Below are 14675 nucleotides of genomic sequence, written 5' to 3'. Positions count from 1 at the left end.
GGGGGTCTTTCGAATATCGATCTCTCCGCGTTCTCGCAGTCATTCACTCTCTCTCGTGCAGTTCCACGCTCGTCCCTCTTCCCACTCGTTTTGCGCACCCAGTACTCCCACAGAGTAGTGGAAGGGGTGCGGAACAGGATGCGGAGAGACGGCCAAAAGGGGGGTTTCATCCGGAGGTCCCAGCCAAAGCCCGGGGGAGGAGGGCATTCACCAGGGAACGCGCGCCACCACCAACTACCGTCACTACTACTACCACCACCACCACTAACCGACATCCAGAAAAATATCCTCCGAGATCGGAGGGAAATTGGTTTACCGGATCCTGCAGCGCGACGTTTATACAGAATTATTCCCCATCCGTCTTTTAGTCTTTTCACTCCTCTTTGTATCATTTAATTTGCATCCTATCTTTGAAAATTCGTTGCGTCGTAGCCTGCTTCGATTTTTGCGACTATTTAGTTTTGTAAGGAAATCGAGAACAAAGAACAAAGTAGGGGAACGTTATATGAATGAGATAACCGGATCTTGTACGGTCCAGTACAAGGTCCGGTTATCTCAATATACTCTACTTGTTTGTGAATAAGTACCCAACCTAAGTAGATATTCTTTTCTTTTTCGTAAAAAAAAAATATTAGAAAAATGGAAGATAAAGTAATTCAATGTTATATTTTTATGAAGTGTGTCCCAATATGACCTAAAAGCTACTTTTTCTTAAAATCTTCACTACAATCATGTAAATATTTGAAAATATCATATTTTTTAAAAATATTCTTTTGAATCTTCACCAGTTTTTAATTTTGGATCCAGCAAAAAATTAGAAAAAAAATCATAAAGCTTAGATAAGTCATATAATAGGATCCGATTACTTTACTTGATATCGCAGAGTGCAATATATTATTTTATCATTGTTATATGATTAGTATCAATCATTTATTTAAGACATCCATTCTTCATCATGATCGATGTATTAAAATTATATCAATATCGGCAACAGACCATTATATATATTATTCTCATATAAGTTGTACCCTCTCTAAATTCTTTGGAGTGGAATTTCACTCTAAAGAGTGAAAATTGAGCCAGTTTAGAAAAGGAGTGGCTCAATTTTCAATCTTGAAGAATGAGATTTCACTCTTCAGAGTGAGCTTTTATTCTAAAAATTTTAGAGAACTTGCTTTATACGTGGCATTCGCCGCGCGTCTCGATTCATTTACCCTATATCGATCTTAAAATTCATTGTAAGGCGATGACAAAAGAACAGATAAGTGGCCAAGTCGTCATTTTGCTCGTGAAAATTGTGGAAATGTCGTCTTGAGACTACTCGTCTGCCCACGTCCTCCTTCTTCCTCCCTTTTCTCCAATCTCGAGTTATCATTCTAAAGCGCAATTTAGCCGAGGGTAGATATCATCGCACACCTTATCGGCCATGTTGCATGCGCGTTTATAGGATACATTAAGCATTGCGCGGATCTAAGAATAAGACTGCATACGTGTTTCAGAGATCACATCTCCACAAGAAAAGTGACGCAAGTAAAAAAGTGTTAAATTATTCAGGAAAAAGAAAAGGAAATTGTATTTTAAAATTACGACGGTATTAAATATAAGTAACAAATTGCTTGTTTCAAATTTCAAGTTTTAAAAATAATGTAGATATTAATTTATTAATAACATTATATTATAAAAATCGCTAAAAATTACTCCTATTTTAATTTGTATAATTTCTCTCATTTTCAATTCTTTTCTATTTTCTATTTGAATTCAACTATATCACTTTTCTTCCAATATTGAAGCCTGATATATTCAGAACATAATACGAAATTCAAAAAATTTCAAATGTATTACGTTTCTTACGAGAGTGCAATACAATTACGTATCCACCCTTCTCGCTTGTTTCTTCTTTCGAGGAATTACATAAGTACGCCAACTAGTGAAATAACAGGGAAAATAAATGATCCTCGGAATCTCGTTGGAAATAACGTAACTCGCTGCTAACTAGCATCTGTTTAACGACTACGTAAAATTTTAATTTTCAGTGTTGAGTAACGATCTAATTAATTCTACAATTGGACAGTATAAAGAACAATTACAAGAACAATTACAAGAACAATTCTTATTTTGGAGAATTAATTTCTAGTTATTGTGTTATCGATTCGAAAAATTTATCATAGTTACATAGAGAATCAGGTAACAATGGTCACGCGATAAGTCTACACGCCTACACAAGACTCGGATGTCAAATACAGTTTTCGTTTAAAACACAAGGCTGACAGTAAATTAAGAACATCGCCCTTTAGATATTCAGATCGTTTGCGCTCTCAAATTATTCGTAACAAAAGAATTCCATTTTACAGATGAATAGAATTCAAAAATATACATCAGCATATGCTATAAATAAAAAAGGTCATTGCACCGCAAGTTCAATTCGTTCCAAAGTAGAGAGAGAGACCTCGGAGATAAGTATTTTTATTTATTCCTGTAAACAAGTTCGTGTCATCTACCGACCTATCTGAAACAGTTTGCGGTGCAAGATAACCGCGTTGCTCGAGACGCATATTGCATATCGATTCAACAAACCAAGGAAACCAGGATGGACTCGGCGACGGTGTCGCCCAGTGAGCAAAGTCGCTGTTCGCATGGTCCAGTTCGGAACAAGTCTCGTCGTGTCTCGCCGTCATGTCCGAGGATACCGGTATGTATTATACATGCATGCTCTTTATACGTTGCCTTCAAAGCGGGGCTCGCGGGACTCATTCGTGACTGCACGCGCTATCGCCGACCTGTCACGCGTCCGCACACGTTCTCGATGGATCTCGCTCGCGATCCGTCAAATCGATCGAATCCACTTTACGAGGGGTCACGCGAGGATCATCACGCGCTTGCTGATTGCACCCTGACATTTCCCATCTCGCACTAGCTCGAAACTCCACCCGGGAGACGTAGGCGAACACCAACACAGGTTGTCAATCACTTGGCTGAAATGATCGAGGTAGTTCTAAAGACGTAACAATTGACGGCTTTTTCGAACCGCTTCGCGCACGCGAAATCGCAAACATGGAAGTTAGTTAATTGAACGCGCTTTGCTTGCTGATAAAGTATGCATGTGATTTGAGGGTGTGTGGAATTGTATCGCGAAGTCAATTTCCGCTTGAGCACAAAAGATGTTTTTCTCTTATTATTTTTTTTTCTCTACTTCGTGACATTGATCATTTGAAATTAGTTATTGATTATTACTGATATTTCTGAGAAAACGATAATGCCTGATCTTATTCAGAAAATTTAAGTTATTACTTTTTTTTCTTGCAATTAATTATTTATTAAAGTTCATGATTGCAATGGTTATTTTTATTGTCACAAAAAGTAAGTTGTATATTTTAGTAATGTAAAATAATTTAACAATCTGTGAGTATTTCCAACGTCTTATTGATTTCAACTCCCCACCTCACAACAACATTATTGCGGCAGCAATTAAAGGACGGAGTGTAAGAAATGGTCGTTATTTTTTCCAAACGTATAACAGAAATTGTGGAAAGTTTAACATGAGTTTGCCGATGTATACATATTATTCCACGATTTTCTTTCTTTTTCTCTCTTATTCTTTCATTTCTTCGCCGTTTTCCAAGCTTTTTATTTTTTTCACTTTTAATTGCACTTTCCGGGCGCCATTCTCGTCGCTATTCAATTTTCCGTTCCAAGAATTTCGCAATATTTCTTCAACGTAATCACAGTGAAATGTGTAAATAGTCGTTTACTTCCGAAAATTAAAAAAATCCCTAAGCTAATGTTACATTACTGTTAACAAAAACATAATTTATGTGATAGTTTTTCAAATGAATAAATAATGAGTATTATATAAATAGAGTAATTAATTTAAAATTTGTAATATCTTAGATAAAATAGAGAATTTATTTATTAAAAGTATCATTTAATCTCTCAAATACAAGAATGTAACGATAAATAACATTCTAATTCAATTATAAATGTTATAGTATAAATAACATTCTAATTTCAATTATAAATGTTATAGTATAAATTTGAGTCACAGTAATCATTAATGTAATTAAATAGATCCAGATAAACTATTGATAAACATATAATTTTAGTTATTAAAGTTTATTATTCTATAAAGCATTAAATTATTTAAAATATTAATCGATATCTATTTAGTTAATCATAGGCATTAGTTAAATTAAACTTTATTCTAAAATATTACAAATAATCGATATTTTACGTTAGTTCGAACACCATATGTGTTACTATAGATAGACAATGGCTAGACAAGACATTCAACGTTTCTTGAAAAGACAAAGTGCAACTCTTTTGTTTCCGCGCGTTGAATCATTGATGGATCCAACTATACGTATCTTGATGTAAAGTTAGTATACCTTTCTTCTATACAGCGGAGGTCTGTAGTGTCTTTAGAGCCATAAAATGCGACATTTGCGTCGTCGAGTAGCGGATGCGATAGAAATAGATATCGAGTGATCTGGATTTAGATCTGTAACTATTGCTATATCAAATGAATTGTGATAAGGACAAGATTTTTCCATGAAAAACTTGATAAAAACCGGTTTAATAGAACTTTATCTTGTATAAAATATAATTGAAGCATCTTGAATCATCATCAATTTTTTTATAATTTTTATTTTTACAAAATACATATCTTTTTCCCGAACCATAAAAATATTCTTTATAATTTTACTGTCTTTACTTCCAACGATAATATTATCAACATATATAATCATAATATGTAATCATATATTCTTATATAGTTGATCTACGACATCTTTTGTTGGAAAATTAATTTCTAGCTGGTTTGTGTAAATAATTTAATTGAATTGTGGTTGGAAAAAGAATTTTATAATATAACTTTTTTTATTATTTTAATATAGTCGATTAAAAAATCAATAAATGTCTAGCAAATAATTATACAATGAAGTAAAAAAAAGAGTTCAATGAAGTAAAAAAGAAAAAAGTCTTGTGTAATTCTCTAATGAAAATTTCATTCGATAAATCGTATATATAACAAAAAATATATATGGTAGGTGAGCGTAACGATTCTCAGAATATATATTACTCACAGTTAATCGACTTCTAGATAAAGGATGACCTAAGCATCATTATATCTCGACCGTCAACTTCGTAATTCGTGTAGAACTATCACGACTTTCGTCAGGCCTCTCAATCACACTCCGCTCTAATCTCAACATCTGTTGAATCGAATCAATCAGAGAGCAAAGTTGACTTCCGAGCTTGCCCCGAATGAGCTCGGATCTCGTGACCGCAAACGAGTTTTCTCGGTTTAGCCTGAATTTCGATGTGGGCGAGGGAGAAATCAGACTGTTTAGAGATCGTACGTACGAGATCTTTGACGCCTGACAGCCACGCGAGTTCTCGCCACGAGCCGATTCCCATTTCTCTTGCACGGACTCGTTCACGCGAGATTGCGAATCAGGCGAGATTCCACGAAGGCGGACACGAGCGTACAGCAAAATCGCGAGGTTCTGTTCTTATCACGTAGGCGGTAACACGTTCCACGATGTAGAGCCAGTTTCACAAAGCCGTCAGTCTCTCATTGTCTTCCGTCCGATAGGTCGTTTGCTCTATGTTTGCTCTCTCGTCAGATCGTTCAGAAGACACAGTCGTTTACCGATAGTGCCCGATAATGTCGCTTTGTCGATAGATCGTTCCGTGTCATTTGACAAGTCATGGTCTTCTCTTGCGAGGGACGAGACCCCTTGGAGCACACCAGTCTTTATCAGCGCGCCGGTCGGACATCCCTCATCGTTCCACTTGACGACTCACATAAATAACCAATATTTCATCGCGCTATACGTCAAATTATTTAAAAATCACGAAACGATCGTGAAACAATATTGGCAACGTTATCTTTTTTTTTCTCTTATAGAGTGGAATTATCACGATTGTAAAATCTAGCACATCGCTATATTTAAAAAATGTTTATCTTTCTTGTTTAATCATTTTATTGGATCGCTGCTTGCAGAGAGTGAAGATAGTGATGCCGAGGGTGGTCTGGGCAACGTAAACAAATTGGTGATGCGACCACCTGGCCACAGCGGTAAAGCTAAGAAGGGACATATTTGCTTTGATGCGACCTTTGAAACCGGCAATCTCGGCAGAGTGGACTTGATCTCTGAATTCGAATACGACCTCTTTATTAGACCTGACACTTGTGGTCCCAGACTACGCCTGTGGTTTAACTTCACCGTAGACAACGTGAAGGCAGATCAACGAGTGATCTTCAACATCGTAAACATCTCTAAGAGCGCTAATCTCTTTCGACAGGGGATGACGCCGTTAGTGAAGAGCAGTACTAGACCGAAATGGCAGAGGATACCACGAGAACAGGTGAGTGACTATTTTCGAAATACTGCGTTTTGAAAAATCTATAAATGACTATTTTCGTCGAAAGTCAATGACTATTTCTATTTTTATTTAAATCCTATGTCTTTGGTAATTTATGAATTTTTAATTACACGCATTATTGCATAATATATTTATAGCTTCAAACGAAGAATTATGACGAAGAATAATGTTTGAATCTTCTTCGGTAAAAATTATTAAATTTGTTAGAAACTAATAGAAAAGTAATTTTAGAAAAATATTTTGTGCCGATTATTTAATTCACTATCCTAAATTTGCAATTTCAATTTGCAAATGTATGTATATCGATCTAGCAAATCTAATCAATTGTATCTATCGCATGATTGACGCAGACATTTCAATTTATTAGAAGTATCTTCGTGTTAAATCTAGAAAAACTGTGCCAGGGTTCTTCCAATATCCAATTACTCCATCAAGCAGTAGTCTTTTAAATTAGAATTATCAGCATCGTAAGTCGTTTGATGATTATCACGTTGCCTACGTATAGCTGACAGCTAAATTTGATCAATCAATATCGTCATAAAATGATGTGATATATTATCATCAAAATATGATTTTGACATAAATCACCTTTTTACTAGTAATTAAAGAAGTCTATCTTGATATTTACTTTATAGTTTGCGTTATTAATTTGTTTATATTTTTCAATTTCATTAATATTTTTCAAATATTTTTATCAATTTCATTAAAGTAATAGAAACGCTGATTCGTTTCCTCTCGATGTTATAGGTATTCTATTACAGATCTGCGCAGCATCAAAATCACTATGTACTGAGCTTCGCTTTTGCGTTCGACCGTGAAGACGATATTTACCAATTCACTCTAACGTATCCATACTCGTACACGCGTTACATGATGCATCTCGACAACTTGTGCAGTAGATTATTGTACACGAAGCGAGAGACGTTGGCTGAGTCGATCCAAAAGAGGAATGTAGAGCTCGTGACTATAACTTCCGACCTCGAAGACGTGGAACGACCTAGAAAAGTGGTCGTCGTCCTCGCTAGAGTTCACCCGGGTGAGTCACCGTCTTCCTTCGTGTGTCAGGGTTTGATGGACTTCTTAGTCAGTGCGCATCCTATCGCTCAAGTTCTAAGGGAATATGTGATCTTCAAGATAGTGCCGATGCTGAACCCCGACGGTGCCTTTCTCGGAAATTACAGGTGAGAACGGGAAGAAATTAATATAGACGTACTTCAATAAACTGGTGGCAAACAAAAACTCGAATTGAAAATCGAATAAATAAGTTTGCTGTTTCCGCGAACGTTCTTCTCATCGTAAATGAGAAAATAATGTTCAATCATTTTACACGCTAAGATCTACCGTGATGGGATTAGATCTGAATCGATCTTGGAACTGCATCTCCGAATGGATTCACCCTACCTTACTCGCGACTAGAGCGATGCTAAAGTCGCTCGATAAAAACGCACAGACACCGTTGGATTGCGTGCTGGATTTACACGCTCACACCAATGCCACGGGCGTCTTCGTCTACGGAAATACATACGAAGATGTCTACAGGTAACTCTAATTAATTTCAAATAATCTTAAATATTCCGTTAAGCGAAATCCGAAAGAAGCGGACTACTTTATCGTGAAGCGAAAGAATAGGAATCTAACGTTAATCGCGCTTGTAACCTAATCTGACTCATGGCTGCCAGCCCCTCAGGTACGAGAGGCACATTGTCCTGCCGAAATTGTTAGCTCAGCACGCGGAGGACTATGAACTGGGCAACACTATGTACAATCAAGACCACAACAAAGCCGGAACTGCCCGCCGTTATCTATGTTCTATCCTAAAGGAACATGTCAATTGCTACAGTATCGAGGTTTCCATGTACGGTTACAACAAAAAGGGAATACCGGGTATAATGCCGTACACGGAAGAAGGATGTATCCTTCGTGATCATACTAATCACACCGTTATAACATAAAATCTCTCTCCTCACGCTAAAATTAATATTGCTATGTAAATACCAAAATTAAAATTGTTGAAATCTTGTTAAGAATTTCAATATTATTAATTATACATGCGTCAAAATTTGAATGTAGATTTAGATTCAATCAAGAGAAAGTTGAACCCTTAACGGTTGGAGTCGAATCCAGATTACAGACTGGGTCGCAATCTGGCACGCGTTTTTCTAGAATATTACAAGCTCACTGGACTTATCCCGTCGGGGCTTCCCGATCAGCCATCGAGCAGACGAGCGCGTCAATCTCGGCAGAGACATCGTCTTCCAAGGGAGCCCAGACCAAGAACAGTCCGAACTCCGGCAACCTTGCATCTTGCCAGCATCTACGAGTAATTATTTTCATTTCTTTCGCATTTCTTTCGCATATAGATGCATCGATCACTCGAAATGTCCCAGACTTTTATCATGGAGACTTTTAACATGGATTAATTTATACTTATTAACTCTCAAGTATTATAGATATGGAAACTACACCTAAGTTCTAAAGTGTCGTGTTTCAAGTACAAAATGCAAGTAAACTTTCACGATTGGAAGATGAAGGCTCAAAGCTTTTTACTTACAATTTAGAACTTTATCATACCAATTGTATAGATTGTTCAATCTCTACAAGACACAATATTCTTAGAATATTATATGAATATTAAAAAGAGTAAATAATATTCAAGTAACATTCTAGGAATATTGTGTGCTTACAGGGATTGCCCAAAAATTTTCGCTTTGTCCAAATGATTCATTGCTGTAGTTGAGGGTTAAATATAAAATTAAAAAGAATGTCATTTCAATATTGATCAATAATCCGCTCTTTCGAGTATGGACAAACTTTCCGCGTGGGGATCAACTACTTTAATAAAATAAGATAAGATCAACAGAGGTAGTTCTACTAAACTAAAGAGTTCCCTAGACACGAAGATCCTCTTGAAAACGTAAAACGTTAGTTTAGAACTCAGGACAGAACGATGCATATTATTTACCGAGGTAAATTAAACTCGGCTAATCTCGGGTCAAATCGTCAGGTACTTCCGGGAGAAACCTGAGCAGCTCCCGAGCGCTCGTTACCGATCGATGAGTAGTACGCGGATGGGACAACAGCCCGGAACCGGAATCGCGAGTGAAACTGGAACGGGCGTCGGCGGCGGGTGCAAAAGCCCGAGCCACAGGTTCCGGAGCCCCGGGGCACCGCTCGACAGAGTGCAGACCCTGACGGGGCGACCCGCCGAGCCGCGGCTCACCATTATCGATTTCAATCAGCTGACGCGGGGCGGTTTGGAGCTCGCAGCCAACAAGAACAGACCTACGGTCCCATACAAGAAGGTCGTCAAGTCGCGCAGGTAGCGATTGTCTCGTCTCGATTAAGGGGAGATCCTTCGCGATCCTCCAACGTCTCCAAGGACACGAAAATCAAATGTCACGGTATGCCATTATTATTTTCTGTATACGAGACGGAAATTGCCTTCGTGACAACATTAAGCAATATTGGTTCACATGAATGTAGGTGGTCGAATAGATGAACCATCGCATCGATTCGCACTACTTCTGGCGACGGAAATAGAAGACTTGTCGACGAGAAAAGAAATGCGGAGAATGCATTTCGGATGCTGCCTTTTAGCCAATTGTTAATGCTAGTGTTCGTTATTAAGAAACTTCCGCTTCTTTTACATCGAGTAATTCAACAACATCAATGCGTACAATATTCCTCATGTTATGCAATAATCATTCTTTCAAATATCAATATTTTATATTCTCTTACATCATTCTCGCTTCTTTTCTCGAAAAGAAAAATAATCTCTAATTAATCTTTATCTCACATTGCATGTTTCCAACTTCTAATATATATAATATATACATACTTGTTGCATTTCTTATAATTGTTTATAATATTGTTGTCAGTATTACATATATGATATTATAACTATTACATTCAAAGATAAATATATTAATAATAATGATAAAAATATATTACAATTATTAAACATTAAATAAAACAAATACAGCATGCTGTCACATTATTAATACCATTTCCGAATTGCATCTAGAACTTTACGTAAACTCTGTACGATGAAATTTGTGTCACACATAAAATTATGAAAATTATTAGATTTTAGATTATACTAAAATTATAAAAACTTTTAATACAATCTCGTATCAGATAATTCGTGTCAGTTGTAAGACGAATGGAACAAAAAGAAAACATCATTAGTGTCTAATCAATAATTCCTTAATTTAGAAAATTCTTCAATTTTTTAGAACTGATTTAACAAGTTATAATTAGGAGAGATGGTCGTAATCGATCAATACACAAGACTTTCTGGTTTCTTGGGAACACTCTGTATTTCTTGATCTCTGATAAGCACACCGAACACAATCACACGTGGTGATCGACCATACGCTCCAGATGCATTTCGGGAAGAGTCGTGGCGCCTCCGCCAACAACGAGGATCGACAGTGATTGCACGTACCTGAGAGAATGCGACAATTACGTTTCCTAAAACTCAACGAACCCGCGCTCGAGGCACGCGCGCATTGGATGGACAGAAGACGCAGGTACTACGCGATGGCCCGTTTACACCTGGCTGGATACGGACCTAAGGATACTCGGAGACTGGGCGCGGGTGTGTCCGTGCATTTAACGTACGACGACGACAAACGGCGACGGAAGAGTCGGTATACTAATCGTGCTTGCGAATTCAACCACGAACAACGAACAAACGAATTTACCGTGTGCGTGTATACGTGTGGGTGTACGATTGTACGTGAGATAGTTGTGCGTGAGAGAGCGGGTCGGTGTCCCTGCGTGACTAAGGTGTGCGTGTGCGTTTCCGATTGTATGTATGTGTGTATTTATATATTATATATATACATATATATATATATATATATGCGTGTGTATGTGTATATGTGTGAGTATGTGTGCCGATATATTTGCGGTTATATATTATACGTGTACATGTCAATCAATCGGAACTGAAGAGGAACTAAAACGGAAAGAAATGAAACTATAGCGAAAGAAGGGAGCAGACAAGCGGCCAGTAGCTCTTCTACCCCTGGGCTCGAGACGGAACTGGCCCGTGGGCCGCTCCGACGGGCTCGCGAGAGTCGCGAGACCCTTCCCCCCCGACGATCCCCTCAACGTTCCTTCCCCGCCGCGCCGCGCCGTTTGTCGTAACCCTCATCGGCCTCTTCTCTGCCCAACCACCGTCGGTGTCGCTACCGCTCCGCTTGCCCTGCATCCTCGGTTCTCGCCGCCCCCGTTCTCACCCTCCCCGTCACGAGTGCGTTTTCCTCCCCTCCGTGCCGCTCCGTGCATCCCCCTCGAGCCGGGCCGAGCACTTCGGGGTTGGACGAGAGCAGGGCGGTGGTCGTTGAACCAGGTATATAACGACTGACGTCTGCGTCGTGCCGGTTGCGCAGCAGTGAAACCGCCCTTACACGGCCGTGCTCCCCCTCCCCTTCCCCCCTTCCTCCCGGCCTCTCGTTCGTCCCTCGTTCAGTGCGCGGGGTTGCAACCCCCATGCACCCTATCGCTACAGCACAGCTCTTGGACGGTTCCCCAGGAGAAGCGACTAACCTCCGCGAACCCGGGCGGTACGGGCAGCGAGGGGAAGACAGAGGGGGGTGCAGAAAGCCTGAGGGGGATGGATCTGTGCAACGGAGTCGACGTGTACGCGCGCCAGTGGATTAATATCGCGCTGGATTCGCTAGGGCCGAAATGATTTAATTCCAGCTTTTAATCCAAGCTTTTATCTACGCTTCGATATTAGATTATACATTGTCGGCGCCTCGTTTCCCCAATTTCTTTTATCCACCGCCACGGAAATGTTGCCAAGAAACCGGCCGACTTGAGCTTCTTCCGTTTTCTTTCTTGTCAAAATTCGACGTTTTATTGCCCTCCCGAGAGATCTTACTGTTGAAATTGTCGATTAATCGCATCACGCTTACGCGACGCTTTTAATTTTGTTTCGCATTAAAAAGTAAAAATTTTGCAAATGGGACGTACCATAAATCGCAATATTTCCACTCTATTCCATTCCTGTTCTAAATAGAAACATGACAATTTTCGCTTCATATAAGACGCTGAATGGCATATTGAATGATTTCCAACGTCAAGCTATTAAACGTGAAGGATAATTAATGGATCTATTCTATTGAATTGATTCTTCAGATTTAAAATTGTGTGGAGTACCCCGTTTTTTAAATAATCCCAATGAAATAATTATTACATATATATGAAGAGATTCATCGAAAAAAAATCAGAGTCTAAGTCTGCAATAAATATAAGTTTTCTTTTTATAAGTTATCTCTCTATATATCGAAATATAAGAATAAAAAAATAAGAAAGAAAATACCTCTAGAAAATGGAAACGGTAGGAAGAACAAATATCCATTAAAAGAAAGAAAAAAACTGAACTGTTTTTCTCTCTCTTAATGGATCTTTTTCTAGATCTAAGAACTCTAAGCTCCAAGCATCAACTTCGTTATCCTCAGGGTGATCATCTTATTTACTGCAAGATAATGCTATCTTCATATTTTTAGCACAAAGCTGTTAATAAAATGAACGAGATCATTCACGCTAATTAAATTTAACCTCATAAATGAATATTAAAAATTTGAGGAACTTTATTATTATTCTATTTTCGTGATACCTCTTTAAATTATTATTATAACATTTCAGTTCATGGAATACGTTATTGTAATGTTACGCTCGAACTTATCAGGCTTTCTTTTCTGATCTTATTTGGAGTTTCATGCGTTAAACTGAACGAAAAATAATCATTCTGTCTTTTTACAAAAAAAAAAATCATATATTATATCTTCGTGTATATATCACATATACACATATGTATATATTCGTATATCTTTATTATACGTGATGTGTTATTTTATTATGCTATTTATTACATATTTTATACACCTATATATTAAATATGTAATGCACGCAATTTTTATCGTATATGTATATTGCAGCGTTCGCTAGCGTACTCATATATGCAAAAATATATTACATATCGTATACTTTTTTCAATTGAATATATAAGACATTAATATTTATTAATAAGGACGTTGATGTGTATTTATCTAAAATGAGGGAATTCATACTTTTATAGTAATGTTCAATTTAAACATCATGCTGCCATCTAGAGTAATCTTGTGAAATCTTCTGAGAGTTTCCATTAAATCTTTATAAAGCGATAATTTGTAGTCGGATTTTCAAATGTTAAACAATAAAATATTGTATAACAATGTTTTTATTGGCTATGCTATTTTTATGCACTTTTCTGATACATCAAATAAAGCGTATAAATAAACTAAGTGTATAATTAAAATGATTTTTGTGAATGCGCGCTAAAAAATGTTTTTTTAGTATTGTTATAAGGATGTTATATTTGCATAAAAAAGTTAAAAGCCCTTTTCAGTTTCAGTTTGAAATATAGTAAAAAGTGAAAATCATTGCGACATCGAAGAATAAATCAAAACTTTTTACACGCTAATTAAGTGAAAGTCTAATTCAAATAATTTTTTTTTCTAAATACAATTATTCTCCTGATAATTTTGACACTTTTTTAATCATAAAAAATAGTGTTAAAATAATTTCAAAATGCTTTATATCGTACAATACATATACAAAGTTTTATATAAACACACAACTTCGGTGGCTCGTATAGCTTTCAGCGCGCATGCTTGTGAACAGGAACTTTTAAAATATCTATGCGTTCCGAAATTTATCGAGGAAAGGTTTATAACGGTTCACAAGGGCTGCGTTCAGAATTCTCGTCCGGATGCACCCAGATATCGTTTTATTCTTGTTGTTCACGAATGTTAAACAAGGATAAAAGAACATCTGGGTGCACCCAGATGATAATTCTGAACGCAGCCAAGTGTATGTTAAAAAACTTTTGACTGCTTTTCTTTTGAGGAGCATAGGGCGGATATTCATTATCCATTCTTATTTCAAGACTATCTTAAGTAATATTTTAAGACGCTAATACGGCCTTCTAATTAATTCGTGACTTCTTAAGGCTGTACTTAAAACGGTTTTGAATATAAGATATGATTGTGAATACCGGCCATAATGGCTGCAGCATAGACTTGCATAACGCACAATGCATAATGCATAAGGAAATCAACCAATCGAAATTCTTCTTTTCCATGGAATGGGAGGAAAGGAAAGATTCTGATTAGTTGATTCGCTTATGCACTATGCATTATACAAAAGTTATGCAAAAGTCTGTGCTGCGGCCTTGAGGTCGGTATTCATAGTTGAATCTTATTTCAAGATCGTTTTAAATAATGTCTTAAGACGCT

At 37.3% G+C, this 14675-nt stretch overlaps 2 protein-coding genes across 2 annotated transcripts in view; one reads left to right on the top strand and one right to left on the bottom strand.

Annotated features, from left to right (window-relative positions):
• Nucleotides 1–11419, bottom strand: part of LOC108770185 (ELAV-like protein 3) — a 44396-nt gene extending 32977 nt beyond the window's left edge. The window contains exon 1 of the mRNA XM_018521603.1: nucleotides 10832–11419. The gene's annotated coding sequence lies outside the window, so the exon portion shown is untranslated. The remainder of the gene's footprint in view (nucleotides 1–10831) is intronic.
• On the top strand, nucleotides 2645–9763 carry LOC108770186 (cytosolic carboxypeptidase 6). The gene is made up of 7 exons (XM_018521614.1): nucleotides 2645–2689; nucleotides 6002–6366; nucleotides 7132–7565; nucleotides 7720–7923; nucleotides 8072–8295; nucleotides 8509–8704; nucleotides 9389–9763. The coding sequence occupies exons 1-7, from the start codon at nucleotides 2674–2676 to the stop codon at nucleotides 9705–9707; spliced, it is 1758 nt and encodes a 585-aa protein (XP_018377116.1). The 5' UTR covers nucleotides 2645–2673; the 3' UTR covers nucleotides 9708–9763.
• Nucleotides 11420–14675: the final 3256 nt, after the last annotated feature.

This window comes from Trachymyrmex cornetzi, unplaced genomic scaffold (assembly GCF_001594075.2).
Source record: "Trachymyrmex cornetzi isolate Tcor2-1 unplaced genomic scaffold, Tcor1.1 scaffold99, whole genome shotgun sequence".
Classification (NCBI taxonomy): domain Eukaryota; kingdom Metazoa; phylum Arthropoda; class Insecta; order Hymenoptera; family Formicidae; genus Trachymyrmex; species Trachymyrmex cornetzi.
This window is presented reverse-complemented; position numbering and strand designations above follow the sequence as displayed.

Coding starts and splice junctions, on each gene's coding strand:
- LOC108770186 (XM_018521614.1), top strand. Junction 6,367..7,131: donor AGAGGATACCACGAGAACAG/GTGAGTGACTAT, acceptor TCGATGTTATAG/GTATTCTATTACAGATCTGC. Junction 8,705..9,388: donor CATCTTGCCAGCATCTACGA/GTAATTATTTTC, acceptor TCAAATCGTCAG/GTACTTCCGGGAGAAACCTG.